Source organism: Lepidochelys kempii, chromosome 3 (assembly GCF_965140285.1).
Source record: "Lepidochelys kempii isolate rLepKem1 chromosome 3, rLepKem1.hap1, whole genome shotgun sequence".
NCBI classification, from domain to species: domain Eukaryota; kingdom Metazoa; phylum Chordata; order Testudines; family Cheloniidae; genus Lepidochelys; species Lepidochelys kempii.
Window position 1 is genome coordinate 194,731,955 of NC_136382.1, and position 25,028 is coordinate 194,756,982.

At 37.9% G+C, this 25,028-nt stretch overlaps 1 protein-coding gene across 4 annotated transcripts in view; it reads right to left on the reverse strand.

The window, feature by feature from the left end:
* MEIS1 (Meis homeobox 1) overlaps positions 1-25,028 on the reverse strand; it is a 120,747-nt gene that overhangs the window by 6,680 nt on the left and 89,039 nt on the right. For all 4 annotated transcript variants that reach the window (XM_073339466.2, XM_078852342.1, XM_078852343.1 and 1 more), the window contains one exon: positions 19,346-19,422. In XM_073339466.2, coding sequence (XP_073195567.1) covers positions 19,346-19,422 — 77 coding nt within the window. The remainder of the gene's footprint in view (positions 1-19,345; positions 19,423-25,028) is intronic.

Sequence of the window (25,028 nt, forward strand, 5' to 3'; positions counted from 1 at the left end):
TGGAACCGTTATGATGAAAATGATATTCAAATTTGAACACAAGTAAAATAGAAAAGAACGCACATAATACAAAATAAAGCTCACCTGAGTCTATTCTGACTACAGCCTTAATGGCATTAAGATCATCCTCAACGAGCTAGAGTAGAACTTCTCTCTCTCTCTCATTTCACTAATCAGCAAACCCAATGAACATCACCTCCAAAAAAGTCAGCATCACCCAACTTCTCAGCAAAGACTGAAGAGTGCTCTAGAGAGATCTCCTTAAGAAGACGGCCTTGTTTTTTTACAAGCTGTACTTCAGTATTTACTTGTGGAAAAGGAGTGTTATAAGTAAAACCACATTATACTTGGCAAAATAAATCACCAAAGCAGATTTTGTGAAGCAATATGTTCAATTTGTCTTCACTGCATGTTTGCCACACATTAGCAAGATCTTTATTGTAATAAAATTAAAAGGTACCACAGCATTCCAGCATGAATCTGGTGTGACTTCTGCTTGTTCTAAACTGACATGGAACAGTGATCAGAAAATATAGAACTTTATGTTGTTTGTACATCAGTAATCTTTAAAGGAGACATCTACAGTACAGCACACTTAGTTTCCTCAGATTTCACTTTCCTGACTGACTTCCATTACACAAGTCCTCAGAAAGTTAATCAAGATGTGAATTATAATCAATCTTGTCTTGCCAAAAGGTACTCTGGAAGCACTCACACACATACACAGGGCCCTATTCTGTAAATCTTACACATACATTAGGTCATACTTTAATCAGTACCAGTTCTGTATCAATTTTTATACACACTTCTAATACAAAAAAATAAACTACAACAAACTGTGTTGCAAATCAGTTCATCGTTATCTTGTACAAACCATGAAAATTAGAATAAATGTGAGCAGAAGGTTAGACTAATTCTCCATTCTCATTACAAGCACAGGTGTAGCACAAACACCATGTAAAAAAGGCAATTAAAATATCTGCTTCTCCCCCCCCCCCCGCCCCATTAGCTGTCTTAGCTCCATGACCAATTAGAAAATTGTTTAATACCGAGAACCTGGCATTTGCAGAAAGCAATTTTCATAGCAACTCTCATAAGAAAAACAACAAAGAAATAAGGTATTTATTTTGGTAAGCCCAGAAGGCTTTTGCTTTTCCTATGTGCATCCCAACCTTGTACTGCATAGACTTCTAAATACCTGACAGAGTAGGAAGTCCTTGGAGATTAAGGGGGGGACCCTTTCTTGTAGCCATCTGAGATTGGGGAGCAGTTTTATGCTTGCTAGCTCTCCATAAAAACCCTCATTTAGGAAAATCTTTTCACTCAGACCAAGAAGTACACAGCTAAACAGCTTAAGTAAACTGAGAACATCTACTGGTACAAATAACCAAACTTTTCAACATTCCCCCTTCTCCAAAGGACACACATTATTAGTAGATTAGGTAGCTGGAATCTTACTTCAACAAAGTATTTAGTCTGGTATTTACCAATACTTATAAATAAGACCTGTCTAAAATAAAACACATTCTCACCTGTTTGTCCCACACTATCACTCAGGATGTCTACTTTCAGTACATTTTACACACAGGCACTTCCTTAAATATGTATTTTGTATAAGTAGACAGATTCTGCAAAACAGCCATGTGTTTGGATGCCTTAGGGGTGAATTCAGATGCAAGAACATTTTCCTTCTGGGCAAAGTAATAAAATGACATTCTTGCTCCTCCCACTAGAAGTCAAACTGAGGTCAGCTCCCCATCCTTGTATCTGTTTAAATAAACTGGTCCAGCTGTTTGTTTCCAAAATGCCCTTTAACCTTCTGTCCCATCCTCCCTGTCTTTGTAACAGAATGCTTTACTTTGCATTATAGTAGATTACTATGCATTAAAAAAAAAGTATCTACTTTAAAGTTTCTTTATTTTTCCTGTGAACCCAAAAGAACACATTAGATTAAAGTAGGAATAATTGTTCTGCTTTCAGAGAGCAGAATGTGATTCAATTATATCTACAAATCACATCTTAGGGCTGTTCACAAAAAAAGAAAAATATTTAATTATGTACGGAAAAGGAATATGTATTTAGGAATAAAACCTCTCTGCCACAGTTTTTAGTAAAAAAGGGCCAATAGCAAGATCACTACCTGAATTTGCAAAATTCTTGTTCAATACAATGATAGAAGCCCTGTTGGCAACAAAATGGCGGCACAAAACGTTAACAACAACAACAAAAACCCCTCCAATTGTTCCTAGCACTCACATCACTCTCATTTCCTCCCTTGTTAACATTCAATTACTTTAAAGAATGTTTCTGTTTTAAAAATGCAGAAGGAACCAGGACTAATGCTTTTAAAAAAAAAGTATTTACTTTTGTAAAACAAATGCCTATTCAAAACTAATTTTCTCCAAATACAAATCTTCTACCAACTCCTATAACGAATTATGGTTCCATTCTGGCAAGCACTTAACCTCACACTTAAAACATAGACAGAATTTTACTCATGTTCGTAAAGTTACGCACATGCTTAAGTGTTTCCCTAAGGAATGTTTATTTCCACACTACACCATGTGTCAATAAAGTTACTCTGATGCAGACTCTTTCCTCCTGAATAGCAGAGTCAATAGCTGCTTATAACTAATGTGATTTGTCCAAGTGCAAGTCAGACCTGCCACCAAACTGAAAAAAGTTAACACATTGTGTGGAATGCTGCAAAACAATGCACATGCAAATGGCTATTTTTGTGAGTGGAAGAGAGTTAAACAGTTGGGCAAAGGTACAAGCTCAGAGAGGCTGAATTATTTTTTAAGTTAATCTCGTTTTCTTCTTCCTTTAGATACAACAGCTCCTATTCTCTCTTTTCAGAGTAGCAGCCGTGTTAGTCTGTATTCGCAAAAAGAAAAGGAGGACTTGTGGCACCTTAGATGCTCAAATAAATTTGTTAGTCTCTAAGGTGCCACAAGTACTCTTATTCTCTCTTTGCTAATCAAGCAAGAATGAACAAAAATCTATTTGTGTAGCTTCTCCCCACTCGAAAGAAAACCAAGAGGCAACACTCTTTTTTAAATATGCATTTTACTGAACTGTTTTCTTTTAGACTTTCATTCTCCAGTGGTAACTGTAGCTCTCCCCTATTTAAAGGTCTCACTATTGTGACAATGAGCATCTCTGGTCACATGGATAAGACTCAGACCAAAGCCCAGTGATGCAGCAATCCGCCTTTGAACTTTGACCTTCAGCTCGCCTGCCTTCACTGCAATAAACAAGTTTTGTTTCCTCTGGTTGAGCGGCAGCATCACCAGTGATGACCAAACAAACAAAAAAACACCACATTCCCAAAAACTTTACCAGCCAATAATTTTAGGGTGAAACTGGCTAAAATGCACCAGCCAGAAAGCGAGTATTTTCGCTAAGTCACAAAACCCTTCAAAAGGCAGATTTTGCTAGTTTCATGTTACAGCTTGCCTGATGTTTTTCACATAAATCTGCTCTTTTTCCTCTCGCTGCACCTCCCTTTGTTGCTTGTGTAGTCATCTGCAGCGCTAGCTGAAAAAGTGTGTATTTCACACTTCTGTCCATTAAATAAAATGATGCCCTCCCTTGCTATCACAGTTTCTAAAGTCACCTTTGCTTGTGACTTTACTTCATGGTCAGAGACTTCCAGTTTTCAGTGTTATATTAGATTTACTCATGCGAGCCCCCTAAAGATAGATGTTTAGACTTGATGGCGCATATAAATTTAATCCCACCTGCCCTCCCAAAATACAAACATTTTTACAATATTGCCAGTCTCTGAGCCCTTATGTTGTTCCCTGTCAATTTCACACTGGAGAGTAGTGTTGGAATGCTGGCCAGGGGGTTGCATATCAGAAGTGGTGCTATTAAGTGCCAGAAAACACACTGCTTCAATCATTTTGAAGCATGTTCTAGCAAACAGGTTTAAGGACTATAAGAAAACCCACAAAACCTATAAAATGGCAAACACCATTGTTAAACCAATGCCTTTTGTATATCTCACCTTTAAAATGTACCTATCTACTTTGAAAAGGAAGATGACTTTCAAATAAAGTATAAACAGGCCAGCTAGGCTCCATCCACATAAATATTGGTAACAAAGTACCTAAGGCTACCAACGGTATCATTTTTACAATAGATTATTTCTAAAAGCATTACCCTGCCTTCAGTTTCAGTCACCAAAACTGCCAAAATATTCACTTTCAGGACTTGCAATATTCTATATCACTTACTGGAATCACTCATTTATCTAGTGTTTCCATATTTTTTTCAATTTAACACCTAATTTCTAGAATATTTAAATGTAAACTTGTAATAATCCAAGAGTCAATGAAATGTTTAGCACATTTCATTGAGGCTTTATTCCCAATTTGCAGTTTTACTTGTTTACGTACTTTCTTGGGCCTTTTTAGGTAGTAAATTAAAGAGAGAAAAAAACTTTTGCAGACATCATTTCACAAAATTTTCACATTTCGAAGTCTAAAATGTGCTTTAAAAACAGCCTTAAAAACCACATTCAAGAATAAATAGATCCCTCTTGAATTATCAATACAGAGAGTAACTGGAGGTTTCTCAACTGTAATCATACTTCCCATCTCTAAAATGAGAAATAAATATGAAAAGAGCTCTTACTACAGTTATTAAAGAGGTTTTATCTTGAAGCTAGTTAGCGAGGTTAATGACCCATAACCACCATTCATTAACTTTCCATGCTTTCTACACTCCTTTTATTTGTGAAAAACGGGTTTCAAAACACTCAAGAAAGTTGAAGCAGACCTCATGAAGCCATGTCTGGCAACTTTTCCTGGTTTCTCTCTCCTCCTCCTCTGAAATGAAGACAGTCAGAACTGCAATATATCATTTACAACACTAAATACGGGTAGGGAGGGAAGAGAGTACATGCTCTGCTAACCGCCTACTTCAGAAACGTAATATTGGAATTTACTCAAATCACAGCAAGTCCATCAATCAGATGTATCAAAGTTCTCCCTGAAGCTTAGTTTTCCTCCTTTGGCAGCACTGGAATATTTGTCAAATGAGAATACAGAGGGTTGGGTATTGTGTAAGATAATATTTAAGAGTGAACTACAAATAAAATACTATGCAAAACTAGTGATGAAAAACCACTAATTAGCTGACAAATTTGATGTAAAGCACTAATGAAAGCCATGTGCTGTTCTGCAATTTTGTTTTAAAAATAGTTTCTGACATCAAGCATTACTATGTGACCCTACAAATGTATTCATATTGTGCATTCAGAAAAGTTTCTTTGAAGCAGGAAAATGCTATTTATTCTCTTGCAACCACAACATGCTAATGTACGAAGCATATCAAGCACAAAGATAGAAAGGATGAAGATGTAATCAGATAATACACACCCAGTGTGTATACCTGGTGTGCCCTACATTTACTAGCCAGGCAAATAAGAACTGTGTCTTTTGTCAGAATCCTGGTTGATCTTCTCTGAATGCTATATTTATTCTTCTCCCCCTCCCACCCCATGCACCTTCTTGTTATTCATTGTGGGACACACCCACGCTATGCCCAGCCCAAATAAAAGGAATGGTCTCTGGAGAGCTATGAAGGGGGTCAGGAGTGTATCCTGCCACTGAGCTGGATGGAGGCACTGCTCAGTTGCTATTACCACATCATGGTAGGAGTAGCCACTCTTGGTGCATGCCCTCCAGAAGGGATGACAATTGACGGCTCTGCATACTGACAGATTCACCTGCTCCTGGCCCTGCTCCTCCATTGATCCAAACCCTCAGCTGCATCCAGGAAGTCCCCAAAGAACACAAGGATAGCGGACACCTGAGTGATCTCCCATAATTCTACTCCTTTCCAACTTCCTGTGCCATCGAACTATACTAAATCTTCTGTGTCCAGGTCTCTATGCGGTTGGGGAGGGGCAGGCAGAAATCTGACGCCCTGACACCACAATTCTTGCAAAGACGATATAAAATCACCTAAGTGGCCAATTGATGCAAGAGTAAATCCTCCAGTAGAGAAGAGCAAGCAGAGCTAATCCTCTGCTTTTTCCCAATCCTAGATCCCACTGTAGAAGCTTTAAGGATCCTTTAAGGATCACTACAAACAGCTATAAATTAGAACAGCATTAAAGTTGTTCTTACTTACACCAAGAGATGAACTGGTTCTTTACAGCCATGAAATAATACTATGGGCCAAGTTCTGGTCCATCACAGAAATGTCTTGAACTGTGCATCCATTTCTAATCACCAGTGCACTTCCTACTCCCTGCTTCCAGCACAAATAATCTCCCTGCGTGGATGTATTGAGCTGTCTTTCATAGATTATAAAGCCAGAAGGGACCACTGTGAACATCTAGTCTGACCTGTTCATCTAGTCTGAGTTCCTGTTTCACAGGCTTTGCTGGATTATAGAAGCACATGCTGAAAGGCACAGACCACACTCCTGGCCTCTAACCCCTGGAATGTCCTTCAACATGCCTGCAGTAGAGTGTGTGTGGAGTGGGGCTCTCTCTGCTGGTTTTGAGGACAGCCAGAATTGGTGCGCAACTCTTCCATTCTGAACTTACCCTTCATCTGCGGCTTTTTTCACATGTGCCTACAGACAGAAAAACCAATAAATGGTCATTAGAGCTGGATAAATTCTAGAAATAGGCCTGAATATAAACCCTGAATCCTAAAACTCTGAACGCAATCTAAACTTTGTAACTCAGGCCCAAGTCTGTTGCATACCAAAATCTACAGTACAATCAGGCGGTTGGTCTTCATAAGGCAGCTTCAATCTAGCGACTTCAACTTTCTACTCTACTGCATGGATTGTGCGGTGAAAGGATAATGTCCTGAATTGGCTTTCAAATCTTATTGCAAACCATTGGCTATTTCTTTAAAAAGACTATTCCCTCTCAGGAGTATCTTCGTCTGATCTGGTATTTCCATATCATCTGTTTTTTGAACGTAGTAGCAGTGTCTGATTTTGACCCCTGCTGGCCCCGTGTCCAGACAAGAGGCACATGCACGGGCAGCAGTAGTGCAAGTTTCCCCACTAACACTCTAAAATCAGAGCTAGACAAAATACTTGCAACTCATCCATTCAAGCTTAGCTGGGGCTCTGAGATTCATTGCATTTGTGGACATCATAGCCTTAGCCCCCAAAAGATTGTCAACAGTTAGTGGGGGGTTTCTAGGGTTCCATCTGGCTTGGCACATATATCATCAGCACTGCTTTAGTATGTAAAAGTCCCTCAGACAAACATTCAAAAAAGCATATAGAACTTCTCTTTCTACCTAGTCTAGAGTCTTGCCTTGACCCTGGATCTTCCCGTCCAAAAGGCTGGTGGCCCTCTTCTGAGGTCTGGTGGCTTTTCCAGTTGGGAGCCTTGTACAGGCCACTGTCCCCCACCCACTACTTAGAATGGATCTTATGGGAGAGTGGGAAGATGTGCCCAGTCCTGTGGCCCACAGTAAAGAAGTTAGAGCAATCAGACTGCTCACACTACTAGCTGCTGGCTCAAATGAGTAGGGGCTGAGAAATGCTCTTGTGTGTGGAGGCTATAGATCTCTGTATTATGTCCTGTCCTCCAGCAGACCGTTTAGGAATTAAAGCATCCCACACCAGATGCTCCCACCCTAACAGGTCACTGGAGTGAGCTGAGAGCGGCCAACCAGACCCCTGAAGAGCCTCTTAGGGGCATACAGCCACAGAGCCTCTGAAAACAAGAAGAGAATACAAATTGAAACACTATAGTTCGATTTGTGACTCTCACATGGAATGAACCAGGTAGAATCACCCAGCAACCCATGTCCTGGCTCTTTAGGTAGGAGAGGGTAGCTCCGTTTCCATGATGATTTGGTCCTTGCTGTCGCTGCTAAGACTACAAACAAAAGTGGCAGTTGTGGTGGTGTTTTTGTGACGCAGACATCTGTTTAATAGAAACTGATCTGAAACCACCAATTCTTTCGCATAGACCATGAAAGATCATCAGCTAGTAACAACTCTCAGAAACTACTGATCTATTTAAACATCACAGAACGTACTGTTTCAAAATTTTATCTGGTAATGTGATTCCCATTTTGCTTGGAGATTAATTTCCATGAATGGAATCTCCTGTTATTGTTGATTAGGGAATCTTCCCACCATGACATTTTATTAGGGCAAGGAGAGGAGAACTGATGTTCCCAGAAAATGGTATGATCAAATGTACATCGGTAGGTCAGAGGAATGGCATAGAGGAAGGAGGCACATAAAGCTTATCACAGCTAGGTCCTCAGATAATCTATATCAGTGATGCTATGCTGATTTACACCATCTGAGGATCTATCCCTTTTAGGTTCAGGGTGGAATTATAACTGAATATTAAGAGGAAATGGATAGCACAGCATTTTAACCATTGAAACTGTTATATGACCTACATTTTGTTTAGGACTGCAGCGGTAGTATTTTTTTTAAATGTATCTGCTGTTTTCTTTTCTTTTTCTAAAAAACCCCAAAGGGATCTTTAAGTGTTTAATTCTAATACAGACAGTGATACAGAATTTCTGTAGGATTATTTAAGACCAGACTGGGCAAAAAAGTACACCCTCAAAAACACTTCCTTCCCATATGCCTCTGGCTCAGTTTCATTTTTGAGAAGAGAAAATTGTTTTATTCAACAAGGAGGCAACATTTGCCCCATTTTTAATATTTCAGGTTGACTTTTTAACTACTCAGAAATGCAGTTTGTTCTATGTAGGCGCAGCCTGGAGCAAGTTTATGATGTAAGTGAGGGAGAAGGGTCTCTGAGGGCACAGTTCTTAGCTTGTCGGGGTTTCAATTCTCAAGGGTTAATCGCTGTACACAAATCTCAGCAACTGTTGACACAAAATAGGTGGAGATCAGGTCTGTGCAAGCACAAAATACCAGAAAGGCAAACTGTATGTAAATACACTTAAGACAGATTTGACAAGAATAGACCAAAACCTGACTTGCAAAGAAATGACAAACCATTACTTCCCTCCTCCTCCACTTCCCCTGCTGAGGTTACTTTTTCTAACAACAAAAAAAAAAACACTCTCTCATTTTAAAGAAAAACTGTAAGCACCTCAATGTATTTAAGATTGCTTGGCAGGGATTGCCATAATGTGTAAGATGTCCTATATGTTTTTAAAGAATAACTCTGTTTACACATAGCGTATACTTGGGTTTCAATTGTATTTTTTTAAACAGAAACTAAAAAAAGAATTCTGACCCAGACCCTAATACAACAGAATAAAGCTCTTGCAAAAGGGAGAAAATAAGGCAACTGGAAAATGTATGAACAGTGCCTTTTAATCTTATCTTCATGACACCTGACAGCACATTAGTTACAGAATATGAATGCATCCACTAAAAAGTTTGTCATGTACAAAACTATCATAGAAAAGATGGAATGCCTGGGGGGAAAACAATTTTTGCTACCTATTAACTTCTAAAATGCCAAGCGTCTTGACTGTCATTCTCTCGGCATGCTTGCCTTGTCTGTAGAGTGCAACATTCTGCTAAGGGAGCTGACTTCCCTCGATTTAAAAAGTGTGTGTGTTGATATGCATTTGGTAATTGCTGGCTGTTATTTAATGTATTTGATGTGTACTCAACAGAGGTTGATTTGCTTGCAAACTAGTGGAAAATTACTAGAAGTTCACTTTCCTTTTTTGTTGGCCCCATGTATCCAAGGAAGGTCTCTCCATAACTAGCAAACAGTGAAATTCAGATTGGTACAGAGGGCAAGCCCAAGGGCTAGGCACCACTGGAGTCCCACTTAAGGCCTATTTTGAGGGTTTAAATAAGCTTTGTGCTAGTTCTCTGCACAAAGGTGAATTTTACCCAGAAGGCCTATGACAAAAGCAGTGATTAAAAGGTTTTAGAACAGATCAGGGTAAAGATCATCAGACCAAGTTTTGATTACTTTGTGCATGCCAACTGAAATTCACCTCTGAGCAAACTGGCTGGCACAAAGCATCAGAATAGACTAGCTCAACATGGCTTGTAGACCTTTTGTTGGTCCTTTGTGCAGGGATGAATTTTACCTGACCCACGCACCAACAAGTAGTTCATGATCCACCTTATTCTTCTGTCACAATGGGATGTGTGGTCTCCCAAGTTCTGTCTCATTTAAGGCTGCATAGAGTTCCTGTTCCATAGGAACTTTGCCACAAGAGGGTTGGTAACAAGTAGGGGGTCTGCATATTTATGGATATGCACACAGAAAGTCACCTGACCAAGTCATGACCCATATGCAGAACCCTCCTTGGAAAAATAATTTATTCCTACTCAGAGAGGGAATAGCTGTTGGAAGGGGTTTCCAGTATTTCCACAGCTAGAACACTGGAGGAATTTTGGTGCTGGTGATTGTAACAGAGAATATTTAACTTGTCTTTGATGGCCAGCTTGAATGTGGACTCTGGGTATTACCCGCCTTTTCTCTCTTACACATGCTACTCTGTGTGTGTGTGTGTCTGTCTGTCTGTTCCTTTTCTGCAATGGTAGAAACTGCAAAGTCACTAAACAACCAGCCAATGATGCACCATCAGCTCTACCAAGGTTTTAGTACTGACCCTTCCTGTTATCAGACAGGATATTCATGATCAGAAAGATTAGACTCAGGCTGATGCACTGGACAGTACAATCTTCTAATGTATCAGTTATTATACAGGCTGAGGTAACGTATATTTGTCCACACTGCCTTGTGAGTTTTAATCTTGATTCGAAGGGTTTATAGTCTTGAAATGTGTGAGGTAATTCACTCTCCCTAGGAACTCCACTCCATTTCAGTCTGGATTCAGGGCCAGCTTTGGGGACACTTGAAACAAATGGCCTCATGGGTTACTCATAGATGGCAAGAACTTTGTCTCTGGGCCTTATAATCTAGTCTAGTTTGGGGGCAGCAAGAACTCCAAGGCTGCTTTGAACAAACAATGGAGGACAAATCAACACCACAGCCATGTGGTATAGATGGTAACCTACTATAAGATAGTCTTACAGCATGATGGGTTCCTCCCACTTAAAAATGTAGTCCCAGAAGAAAAATGAGAGTGGCTTTCTGTATATATACTATAAGTACCTACCATCTTGGTAAATAATTTACTCATCTTTTGTTATTTAAGTATTTTAACCATATAAATCATACTTAAGTCTGTGCTGTAAAACATAAAACTAAGTACATTTAAAAACAGCTAAACTGTAGTTTTAAAAAATATGAAATGTACTGTTTTTTTCCTTAAAATCAGACAAAAGCAGCATCAAGGGCACACTCCTAAGATCCTCTGACATGACAATACCTGATGGATTTGAAATTCACAACTCTTCTCCCTGCAAGCTATTTGCTCAGCTTTCCTAATAATACCTTGGTTGTCTGGCAACTCTCCAGGTCTGTCTAAGGCAATATGCACGCTACACATTTTTGACTGATTTCAATATTTTCTTATGAGTAACTATACAATGTTTTACGTAGTGAGTATTCCTGATTACTGTAATTTAAGAACCAAGAAATAGACTACAGATGTAATACTATTATTACAATTGGCATTCAAGGTGAAATGCATAACAATTAGCTAAGACTTAGTGAAAACATAAAAGTAAAAATCTGTTTTAAAAGCCCTGCACATGGTACATTTAGAACAGCTAATTTACCACACATATTCTGAATTGTTTGAATAATCAAACCATTTGCTCAGCAAGATTCCTTTTTATGGTTGGTGGGCTTGATGGGGTTGGTCCACTTCCTCTTCACAGAAGCCTACTTTCTCATCTTAATTTTGCTTAGGAGTAACAAACACAACACAATGTTTAACTACTTTTCATATTGTATATTTCCTTTTACATCTGTTTTTCTTGCTTTAACATCATTCCTGTGTTTTAGTATCATTGACAAACAATGTTGAAACATCTGTAAATGTATTATTAAATTATATTAAGAAATAAAAGGGAGAACAGAAATCTGATGATCCTGATTGATGGCTGAAGTTAAGTTAATTTGTGAATGTTTTAACATTTACAGCTAAATAAGTACCTATATTTACTTCATCTCTTACTACTCAAAAAAGTATTTATTACACAGATTCAAATTGCAGCTTGACCTTTACTAGTTTTATCTGTTTACCGTAATAAAAAGAGTAAAAGATCAATCTTTAAAAAGTGCATATTTTACTACTGATGACTGAAAACTCAGCGTGACATGGTTTGTAAAGGCAATAAACGAAGGGTGTTTTGCCCATTTATTCTATTTCGCAGTTTTGTAGGCCCTGCATGTGAAAATGCACTCCTGTGTAGACGACCAGCACCAGATGTATGCATCACTTAAAGCAAGCCCACTTATCCCTAAAAATAGTGTTTAAGTGGGTCTCAAGTGGTGCATTGGTCATATAGTCACCCTCTGCATGGGGATGAATTTCACCCTCAGTGAAGTAATTTAGCTAAGATGGTATGCATTCCAAGTACCCAATTCAACTCACAGGAAATATTGGAAATGGAAGTCTTTCCCATTTACATCAACAAAAGCTGGATTGGGGCCTAACTCTGAACTGTGGAGTAACCTCTGTACAATACTACCTCATATGTGTTTCTATTTATTTATTTTTAAATGGGCCAAAATCCAGGCACACAAAGCTGAACTCTACACTAACTGCAGGTAAGCAGAAGAAATCTCTGGCTATTGGGGCCCAAATCTGACAGACCTCAAAAAAGACCTGAAGAAGAGCTCTGTGTAGCTTGAAAGCTTGTCTCTGTCACCTACAGAAGTTGGTCCAATAAAAGATATCACCTCACCCATCTTGTTTCTCGGGAAAAAAGGCATTCATCTGTTCCAGACAAAACCACTGGGGCCTGTTTGCTCATGACCAGAAGGGTCTGGTCTGTTGTTTCAGCCATCCCTTCTCCCAACCTGCTACGCAAAGACAGGAAGTGGAGAGAACTTCCACTAAGTTCCCTCCTACTGTCCAAAGTGGAAAGGGATGAAGATTATACCACCATCTCTCCTCCCACTGCAGAGAAGTGACCCCTTTACCTCCGGGCAATGGGAAGCCTCCTTCCTACTGCCTGATGGGGAAGGGCTGTACAATCCTGTCTCCTCCGAAGAGAGTGAAAAGGAGTCTGTGGCTCAATTACCACTCCACCCCAAAATGCCATTTCCATATAGATTGCATTCCATACAGTTGGGGAAACATTCGATGAAGTGATCTGTAGTTCACGAAAGCTTATGCTCAAATAAACTGGTTAGTCTCTAAGGTGCCACAAGTACCCCTTTTCTTTATACCTTGTAGTGCCCACATTAAAAAAATTCGTATAGCTGCTTCCTTGAGAAGCTCTAGCTCCTCCATGCTTTGGAACTTGAAATTTGGCAGAGGGGAGATGTCTTGGTGTCAGGGATATGCCATTTGCTGTCCCAGTGGGGGAAAAAAAAAAAAAAAAAGCCCAAATTTGGCCAAATTATAAACTTTTGAAAAATCTCCATTCACATATGCTCAGTAGAGGCTCATTTGAATTTGGCAGCTAAATTCTCCAAATATTCTGTCTATACTGGGCATGTTCCAAAGCAAGTCTGCAGGGATTGTGCAGTACTTCTGGGAACTGAGAACAGGCAGAGTGTCTCCCCCGAGCTCTTAGGGTAAGTCTACACCCATGGCTGGCCCCTGCCAGCTGACTCAGGCTCACGGGGTTCGGGCTAAGGGGCTTTTTAATTGTGGTGTAGACATTCCAGCTCAGGCTGCAGTCTGAGCCCTGGGACCCTCCCACCTCACAGGATCAGAGAGCCTGGGCTCCAGCCTGAGCCCAAATGTCTACACAGCAATTAAACAGCTCCTTAGCTCAAGCCCGAGTCAGCTGGCACGGGCCAACCACTGATTTTTAATTGCAGTATAGACATACACTCAGTGGTCCCCTGCTGATGGCCAAGTAGCATGGAAGAAAAAAGCAGCCTGATTTAAATATAGAGAGAACATGAGCTGGACTTGGGACAGCAGGGAATAGATTGGGACAAGGATCCTTGCTAGATGAGGAACTAAGATGAGGACCAGGGACAGGCTGGAGGGGACAGACGAGGTCAATGTGGGAGGGGAACAGGGACAGCAGGGTCCCCAACCACTAAGCACATTCCCTTGCAGAACCAAGATTCCTGAGAGTCTCAACATTCCTTTGCTGTAAGAAAACAACTATCAAACCCACTTCTCTCTAGTGAGTGGTCTACCCAGAGGATGACAACATGCTAGTGCTATCATTTACTCCATTAGCTCAAGTGGGAGAGATCTGAACTGTGGACTAAAGTTCCCAACCCTGCTTATGACCCATGTGGGTGATGGTATTATTCCAGATGATCCAATTTTTTATTTTTTTCATTGCTTTATAAAAAATCTAAGAAATTACATACTAAAAATCTACATTTAAAAAAAATTGATATTGCAAAGTCAAGCACCCAAATGCCAGTTGTGACTGAAACCTTAATTTGGCCCTCTTGTGCAGATGCTTTATGATACAGTCTTTAATTATATGACCACCTACTCTTTTTCCACAGGGATCCCTACCTCATTCAGTGCACAGACTAGACAGTACTATTGTCAGTTTTCTGAAAATTTAGGCCATAGCCATCTCAAATTGGGTACCCCAAATTAGTGGACATTTTTCACCTTAATCTCTCGGAGCCTCTGTCCTCCATCTGTAAAACGTGGATAATACCACCCCTCACCTCAAAGTGGTGTTGTGAAGATTAGTATCTTAGTGCTTCACAAACATTAATTAATTAGAGTGATGAGCACCACAGAAATGTCCATGAGGAAATTAATAATTCTCTCTTCAAAACAAGGTTTGAATAGCATGCAGCAAATGAAGCACTGAATGAGCATAAAATAAAAGTGAATAGCTGCTCATTCCATGTGTACTATCCATCCTGTGCACTGAATGAGGCAGGGATAATGTGGAAAAAATAGCATGTGATCATGTATTTTAGACTGTTTCATAATGGATACGCACATGGGGGCCAAATAAAGATTGCACAAGCAACCTTAAGTTTGGTGTTTCCTAACTTTTGAGTGTTTGACTTTGCAGCCTTAACATTCTTTTACAGTGTGTGTGTGTGTGTGTGTGTGTGTGTATATAAACACCACACACACACTTGACAACCAATACAGTTCTGTAGCACTTGATGAGAATTGCTTTGCCGCCTAAAAGTGCCACTAGTAATTATTTAACATTAGCTCTTAACAGGAACAGATTCAGGTGGGATGCAGTAAACAAGGAAACAATATAGATTGTTTGACATACCCTATACTAGCTCTCTGTTGAAGTAATAAGTGATTGTGATTGAAACATCCAGAAAGTGCAATACAGAGCAGAAGTTTTTTATCACAGGGGAAAAACACCTTATTAACCTCTACTCTGTCAGGTCCTCTTTATGTCCATATATGCAACACTGTCAGGAATGATTGAGTGCCCCTTCTAGTTCATGTTATCATGCTCTGAACCTAAACCACTAAGGGGCTAAATGACTAACAAGAGAATGACCTGAATGGGCGATTTAGACTAACAACATACTCAACTCTGCCACTGTAGTTCCTACACCAGGCTTTTTGCTATACAATGACATGTCACTCTTTCCACAACAGAAATATCCAACAGTTGCAAAACATAGTTCCAAATGCAAACACTGCTTGGTTTACAATCAAAATCTTTATTTATAAAAAATCACTTACCTGGCCAATTCCAATATAAAAAGTATTTCAGTTCAAAACTTCTGCATTTTTAAGATATCTGTCCTGCCACTGATAAGTTTTGTGGGACATCTCATACCTTCAATCCATGCATGCAACCTCCTCTAACTTCAAGTGGAGTTGTGTATGTCAATTGAAGGAACAACAATGTTTCTGAACACATGTGAAAAATCATCCTCTTTTCATTACGAGTTTGCACAGAAAATTAAAGTACACAACTAGCATTTATTGTAAAGGCATCTAAAATATCACAGAGGATATAGAACAAATGCTTTCAAACTGCATAAAACATACCTTCTCTTCACTGACTGTTTTGTGGCAAAGTGATAATGTTATCCAGAAAATCCAATGTTCCCACTCTGGACTAACTACCCTACTACTAGACATGAGTTTATGTTTTTCATGCACATTTCATGTATTCCCACATGCTGCGTTGCTGCCAATAATTTATGACTGATCTGCACCCGGGCTGCCCTTCAGCATTTTATTTAATCTTTGCAACAGTGATTTACAATGACTCCTTCATTAACACAAAAATCTACATGTGTGTTAACAAGTTTGGAAGACTCTAAGAAAGAAGGTAATTTTTTTTTTTGAAAGTTGTGTCTGAATGACTTACAAGCCAGCTGAAGAAAGGCAAAGTAAACCATAAATGATCTGTTTGCTGTTCCCTGCAGCAAACAATTTAGGCAAAATAATTTGTTCTCATGCCTACCTTGTTATAAACAATATATTAATGAAAATGTTGGGAAACATTTTCATGTATCACCAACATTCAAATTAGCTGTTCGGTGTTTATCCCACAGGTAGTCCTTTGCATGGCCTGCTCTCTCAGACTTTCAGTGACAACATCCATTTTTGAAACTGCCCTTTTTTGAAAGCCTGTGTACTGTATTTTGGCATTGCTGCCCCTTCAAAAGTCAATGGGAAATCAAACATGGACACACAATTAAAAAAATGCACTTCATCAGCTCTCCAGTTCTGAATATTTTGGGGGAAATTGTCTCCTGAATGAATACCACAATTTAATTGTAACTCCACTGGAGAATTCTCAAACTGGCACCAGCAGCATGACTGCCCTACAACCAGGGGACTTCAGTTAGACAGTATTTTGACCTGCATTTATTTTTTTCTTGCATATAGAGCTTATACAGACATGTGTGACACAAAACCAAAAAAAGAATTTTTCAGTTAGCAGGCAAGCTGGGTACAAAGAGAGACCACAATGTCACTCAGGATAAAAAGCTACTAGCATTAGTTTAAAAGCATGCTGTGGTCATCATCTCCTAAAACTTTTCTTAGGCCTTCCTAAACTGACATACTTATCCATAAAGAAAAGGAGGACTTGTGGCACCTTAGAGACTAACCAATTTATTTGAGCATAAGCTTTCGTGAGCTACAGCTCGCTTCATCGGATGCATACTGTGGAAAGTTTCCACAAAAGCTTATGCTCAAATAAATTGGTTAGTCTCTAAGGTGCCACAAGTCCTCCTTTTCTTTTTGCGAATACAGACTAACATGGCTGTTACTCTGATACTTGTCCATAGGAAATCGTATACTTTAGTCAGACCCTCCATTCATACTTTTCCTTGTTGACTGAAAGGACTGACTTTTTATATTTCTCCTCATAGTTCATGGCCTTCATTCACAGGCTCAGCCTTCTAAGGTTCACCCAACATGAGATTTCTAACAAAGCAGATATATAGCCTTGGAAGAAGAGGTTCAATATCTCTATGGCATACATACGGTAGCTATGCTTACGGAATATTTTTGCTAGCATATGAAAGATGGAAAGCAAAGCAAATGCACCTGTAGGAGCAGGATTTGAAGTAAGGGATGGTATGTGTTGACGTACCAACTGTACATAGCTACACATATCCAGAGCCTCTCCAAAGCAACAATCTTTTACTCAGCCATTATCAGTAAGAAGGAGCCCTGGTTATCTACATAGCCCCTAAAATGGACAAAACCACCTATCATTCAATTTAAGGACAACAATACAAATTAAAATATTGATTGGACAAAGGGTGGTGTAATAAATCTACAACAAATAAAGATACTTTCCCCTCTAATGATTTGTAATACTGAAATCCAAATTTGCTTTATGATATTATTATTTTTAGGACAACATTATTTTTTTCTTTTTACAGCAAGTATCTGGAAGCACACTTCAGTATATAAGATATTCTGTATTTTCCTTTAATCAGTGTCTTACAAGGCTGCAAAAAAAAAAATTGATCTCCCAGGTCTGCTGTGAGGTCACAGAAATTGATAACCCTTACAAGCTACGCTTATGTGAGTCTGCCTGTGTCTCACAGATAGTGCACTTTGTAAATTAATCCTCCAAAGGCAAATATATTGTAAGTAGCTTGTTATCTCTAAAGTACTAAATTGAAGAATACATGGGATTATATTGACAGAAATTACGTTTTCTGTAATGGGGTTTAATATATCTGAAATCTCTCCGATAGGCTCCTAGTCTCTCTCACCAAGGAGGGTTTGTTAATGTAGGTGCAATGGACATCAAGACAAAATTTATTCACTAAAATGGATTAGGCCATGTAATCAGAGCTTCAGTAATATTAATCTCGGACACTTATTGAATGAAGGGGGAGGGAGAACAACTTTTGTCTGCAAACTGGCACTTCTGACTCCCTTCCCTGCAGTAGGCTTGCAGCTTATGTTGGCAATTTCTGGGTATTACTTCAAAGAGGATAAGGTTTCCCATCATAAACACTAATTCAAAAATATTAGAACAATTAATCAGATATACTTAGTTTCACAGGGTTTTAGGTTTTGATACACTTCAAATGTGACATTTGTTCTGCTCTTTTGTATGAAACCTGGATTTCAATAACCGTATTGTTGCCGTAACAAAGGGTAATAAATCATACCTTTTAAAAATAGTCTTGTTGCCACAATTTTGTACTTAAATGGGAATACTTTTGGCTGATGCAGAAACCCAGCCACAAATAATAAGCAACTTAACATCTGCTTCCAAAACAGCAAAGGTTTAATTTCTTAAAGCCGTCTCTGCTATAACAAATCAAGGGTCCCAACTATCCTTACTTTTAAATTAATAAATTAAACACACAATTTTTTTCCCTGTAATACTTCAGTGGGGAAAAGGCAGATTTTCCTTGAAGTTTGTTTCAAGATTTTCTTTTCTTTCTCTCTTTTTTAAAAAACTCAAATTACACTGAGAAGATCCCCAAATAACTTTGTTAGTCAAAAATAATAATTTGATATAAATGGTGATGGACTCAATCAATACAGACTGAAGAAAATGTGCAGAGTGATGTACATCTGACTTAAATTTTCTGGGTCTCAAGTGATTGATTTCTTAAAGGATGGGTATGCAGATAGAATTATATCCAGGGAAAATACAGACATGCATATAAACTGAAATGTAACTATTTAAAGAGCTATGGGAAAGTAAATACTATATGTTTTCTGCAGTACTAAAACTATAGTTCCCATACCTGAAACCATTCTGTAGGCTACATTACATTTGCATCAATAAACTTCCACGGAAAGCAGGCAACTGCAGGGTGTGTCAGCAGAATGCCAATCATTAGAGGCAGGTTGCTTGTGGTCAGAGTATTGGCTGTGGGTAAACACTAAGTAAAATTACTTACCAATTGTTCACCTGAAGTATAGTGAGCCCTGTGTCTTGTGCCAACTGTTTTTTCTGTTCTTCTGAAGGGTAAGGGTGCTAAAAGATACCAAAATAAATATATATATTTAAAATGATGGTTTTACTCACTTTTAATTAACAATAAAGTCTGACGTCTATTATTAAAAAGTGAAAATGCTGAGGTGTGTCACTTTTTGTAATTATTAATGGGCTACTACATCATTTAATTAATGGCAGTAAAAGACAGGCCAATTATAAAGATTAGTGAAGTGAAGAAATAGCTGCTCAGGATACTGGCAGTACCTTGATACTCTGTGCAGATGTTTGTTGCAGTATCACAAAGTTTTGTGATTGTCTTATGTGAATTATTAAAGTCATGTTACTGAGGGCTTTTTCGGCATTTCACCAAATAATAAAGAAAACATGCACACAATAGATATGTAAGCACCACTAGATTCTGATTTAATGAAGGCAAATCTTATCTGTGCCTGAAAATAATTTGCAAATAAGATCAGCATCTCAAACAGCAACAAATGCTGGGATTTTGAACATAGGCCAATATAAGGTCAATGATCAGCACATTTTTGTCTGACATTAACATAGCTGTGCTACACTAATCATGAGAGACTGAAAATAAATACTAGTTTAAATGAAGACAATGTTAAAATTAAATCATAAAAGATACATTTCTTGTGAGAACTTGACTGCTTTCTCAGAAAATTCACTTATATGTGAATACAAATTACTTAATGAGTTAAAAGCAAAAAACATATCCAAGTCTGAATTTAGAAACAACTTTGCCAATGTCATTTTCCTTGATGTTAAAGTGTTAATTGTCCTTAAAGAAAATGAACCAACCCCACAAATACAGCAATTCTCAGGAAGAAATGTTGATTAGGGTAATCTATTCTGGCCCTATACTTGAGGTAACAGTACCACTAACTTGAAATTTAAATGCCAGAATACCCGGGACTAACTTCTGGTCCACTACACGATAAAGTTATTTTAAAATTCCAGTAAAATTATTTGATAAAATAGATTTGACATGTCCAAACAGCACGTTAATGGTTGCAACATTCTTTACTGTATTATGCATGCATCCATTTTTCCACAAACATTCCACTGTTCTTTGGCGTTGCCATTAGGTGTCATATTACAAAAGATGTAAATGAGAACTTTTAAAAAATATAGGAATTTATAACTCAAAATCCAGGGATCTTACTTCTATGATAACTATTGAACATGTTTTACATACTACTCTGAACCACATAACCGGAAATCTAATAGCTATGTTATACTAATTAACATTACTGAATTACCTCATCTTACTAACTATGGACCCTCATCATTCAATTTATTTTCTCTTGTCAGTTTGGCCAACAGAACAGAAAGCACGTTGCAGTGGACTCTAACACTAACAGAATATGCCTATGACACAGAAAAATGATTAACTTGACTTTTACCCATCAATGGTAGAATATTATATGTAGACTGAATATATCTTATATACTTTCCAATACCAATATATTTTTACCTTTTGAAAATGCTTCCAGTGCAGCTCCATATTGCTAATTACATCTGAACTACATTTCCATTAATGACAAGTATACTTTTATGGACATAAATATGACAACCATTGAGAGAACATTCATAAAAACTATTTTGAATTGTATTATTTGTTAAATGTGCTGATAGTCGCTCCTTGCCGAGTTTGCAAGCCACCTTTCAGTTCTTTTATGGTCTATGGTCACAGTATCAATGCCATTTAAGTTTAGAGTCAATGTAATTGCTGCTGAAATTCACTTGTGCTTTATTTTCAGAAACATGTTTGTACGTATATTCTACGCAGCAAACGGTTGTATTTTAGTTCTGTCCATCAATTTGATCTTAGTCCATTAGAATAACCTGCCCATTCAGCTTGAAATAGCCTCAGTATTCTCTTCAAAACCTTACAGTGAAGATTTGTAGACTTTCATTTTAGTTTTACTTCTCATTTTAACTTTACTATCATAAAAGGATATGCTTTATTTTCTTATTTTGTTTTGTCACCTTGCATGTGATCAGATTTTAAGTAATTGAACAAACGGTGTCTCATTTTATGTAGCAAGCATTAATTACTAGATAGCCTCTAGCTTTTGGAATTGAGAACTCTGTCTCCATTAAGCAATTTTCAATTGTTCTGGACTTTTTTCCAAATAGACAAGACCGGATAAAATTAGTCATCAGAATAATACAGCCACTGTATAAATAATTGCTTTAAGTGTATCAAAACAAAATTCCTTAAATCATGGTATGTTTAAGGTCATCTGATTTTTTCCATAGTCTAGTTATTGGCTTAATGTAGCATAAACTTTGAATTTCATGAAAAATCTATAATTGTTATAATCACATGAAAGCCATGACTTGATGTGGCTAATCCCTCTTAGCCAAAAGTTCACAATGAGGTAGGCTTTTTATACTGAGACTCAATATGTTTAAAATATCTTGAACACTGCATCCTTAATACATAAGCTATTTGTGGATACTATGAGTTGTGCCTTTGTAGGCTTAAAAAAAAATGACTTGACAACTAATCAACATGTCACAGGCTAGGTTGCTATAAAAACTTTCAAAGCCTTGTTGCATTCCCACCCACCAGGCTAGTAAGGCATATGCTACAGGCAATGGCAGACATCACGTTGCAACAGAGATAAAGGGGAAACCCCTAAGAACTACCATTTTATGAAGAAATAGGAAATTCATTCTGTACTATTACTGTTAATCCTCTTTTCACATATGTAGCAGTAATAGATAGTTTCCATGAGAGTGCTCCTTTATTAATTTTGGTTAAAAGGGACAAAGACACTCTTAAAAAACGTCACTTATAAAGGTAGCTCTGATTCCCGTTGGCAAATATACCTAACACTAAGATCACTTTGGGATATCAAAGCAAATTGGACCACTGTTCAATAAACAGTGACTTGAAACCTTTACTTTGTTATGTACATTAGCCTCATACCATTATCTCTTAAAAGCTTAATTATTTGCAAACAATTGATCAAGATGTGAATTTGAGAAAGGAATGCTAGGACCACTGGGAGAGCTGCAACGCATTAGGAGAGCAAACAAAATTACCTTTAGATCTTACAATAAGAATTAACGATTGGGACCATATATAGGGCAGTGCAGTAGCTGAAATGTTCTTTCTGGAGTGTTTTCCATTTGATCTACATTAACACCTCAGGAATGAATGAAAGCTATAAAACAGTGATTATGTAGGGGAAGGCTAACCCTCCTTCCCAGAATCAATCCAACACACGTATATTGGGAGATTGCAGACTAGCTTTCCTGTGGAGGCTAGAGGAAAAGGGTGCCTCCAAGAGATATGCTCTAAGAATTATTTTGGGAAAGTTCGATGGTCTGTGTTATGCAGAAGGTCAAACAAGATAATCACACTGGTCCCTTCTGGTCTTGGAATTTATGAAAATAGGTAGCTAGTAGGGAAACAGAAATTCAGAAGAACTCAGGCTTACAACAAATAAGAGCTAAGGCATTACTGTAAAATAACGGGGCCAAATTCTACTTTTTTCTATTCAATAGGTTGCAGCAGTGTTACAGCACAACATTTGGCCTATCTGAAACCTATCACTTGTTCCTTACTATAAACCTAGTACTGAAATGTGGATTGACACTATTAATGTGTTTTTGCAGCTCTGTGGTATTACTTGTAATAATGATTTAGTACAGAAGTGATTGCTTAATAATCCCATCTGAGTCTGCATGCAAATGCAAATTTAACCCTAGGGGATTTGCCCAGGGCAATATAAACAGTTAAGGAACATTTGAAAAGGTAAAAATAACTTACAGAATTTAAGTCAGAGCAGTCATTTTAGCAGTAACAAAGCAATGAAACTGACAGAGAGAAAAATGTAATTTTCCATTACGTTCTCTGTGAACAGTTTAATAAAACTGTACTTAGAGAGTAGCATTCTAGATAGAAAGTGTTGTTGTTTTGTTTTTAAAATGCTGCAGAGAACTTGTTTAACCAAACAATCAATAAGACTTATTTATTCTTTGACTACAGTCAGTGGGTAAAGAGAAACTCTACAGTAAATACAGATGGAAAGTGTCCAGACCCATATCTTAATGATACTCCTTGTCCAAATGTACTCCTTTCATCAAATTTTCCACTACTGACTGCAAATGTGGATGCCAGGACAGTGATACACTTTATCTTATCTGCCCTGGTAACCAAGTATCAATAACATTCCCTCCCTCATTGCCTTGCCCACTATAACAGCACATTGTAATGGTTGCAGAAAAATGGAAAATAATCCTGTACAGAGCTTGCTGCTGAGATAATGGAAGGCTAAGCTGTCCCTTCTCAAACCCCAGATTAGTAATTTCTTGTGACACAGAACTGCCTCTATACCCAAACTGCAAAACAGCTGTAACAAAGCACAGAGATAGAAGCAATTTTCAAGCAAAATGTTATATGTTATATTTTAAAAGGTATGGGAATAGGCACAGGAAGAACTGATCTAATATGAGGAGTTATGGCAACTGTCCAATATAATAACCCTTATCAAAGCATGTTCTGTTGCTTGGTTGAATATGGGAGAACAATTTCAGAAGTTCTTTTATCCTTTTCCTCCAGTCCTCTGCCTCCTCCACAGCTAAGTTTAATGCATTTATAGAAGATGACCTTGAGCTAAACTCTGGTATGTGATGGAGAGATACTTACTCCCCTCAAAAAACTCCCCCTCAAAAAAAAAAAAAAGTCTACCACATGGACTTTCACTATATTAACCATAACATTCCTGTATTATGCTATAAAATGTTCTAATGAAATGTTTTTGAATGTATATATAGTTTTATTTTAAAGATTCTTGCTCAGCTATATTACGGGTCTAAACCTATCTGTTCAATTAATAAACAGAAGTAGTAGGTGATCTGGATAATACTGACAAATTACAAATCAGTTTTATATTTAACTTTAAATCTTGTTTAATCAAAACTTTATCACATTAAAAAATTTGATACCGTGGGGGGGGGGGGCGGCAGCGGTTATATGTTGTACACGTGAATTGTTTATATTGTTCACAATTAAATTGATCTATGATACATTTAAAAAAAATCCATAATGCTTCCTTATTGTATTTCAGCTTTATGAATTAGTTTTACTGTTTCAGTGAATGCTTTTTTGTCTCCTGACTGCACATTATCAAAGAGACACTTTGTGCCTGCTATTTGCATTACAAAAGCAGTGCATGGTGTAGTCTAAGAACATAGCTTGAATTTATAGTAGTTGAGTTCTGTATCCTCACACATGCTGGAATCAAAAGAATAACTAGGGTGTCTACACTAGCAAAGTAGCCAAAAGCATTTGGAATACTATCAGTAAAGTCACAAGATTTCAACCTGCTTTCTTAATTCTCAAACAGTGTATTTAGATTGAGCAATAAATAGAATGCATTTAGACACAGATTGCTCATTTTTCAATGAGTGGGTGAATTAGTTTGTAGATAAGTCCTATTTAGTAATGGCTCTAAGACGTTGCCAAGTTGAGGTGTACAGCTATGAAAATCAGCTGGGAAGCTGAAAACTAGATCTTGTTTGTCACATGGGAATGAGCTGCACATCTAAGGAAAAGCTAAACATTTTACAGCAATCGCTTTATTCTAAATACATCCACAAAGATACAA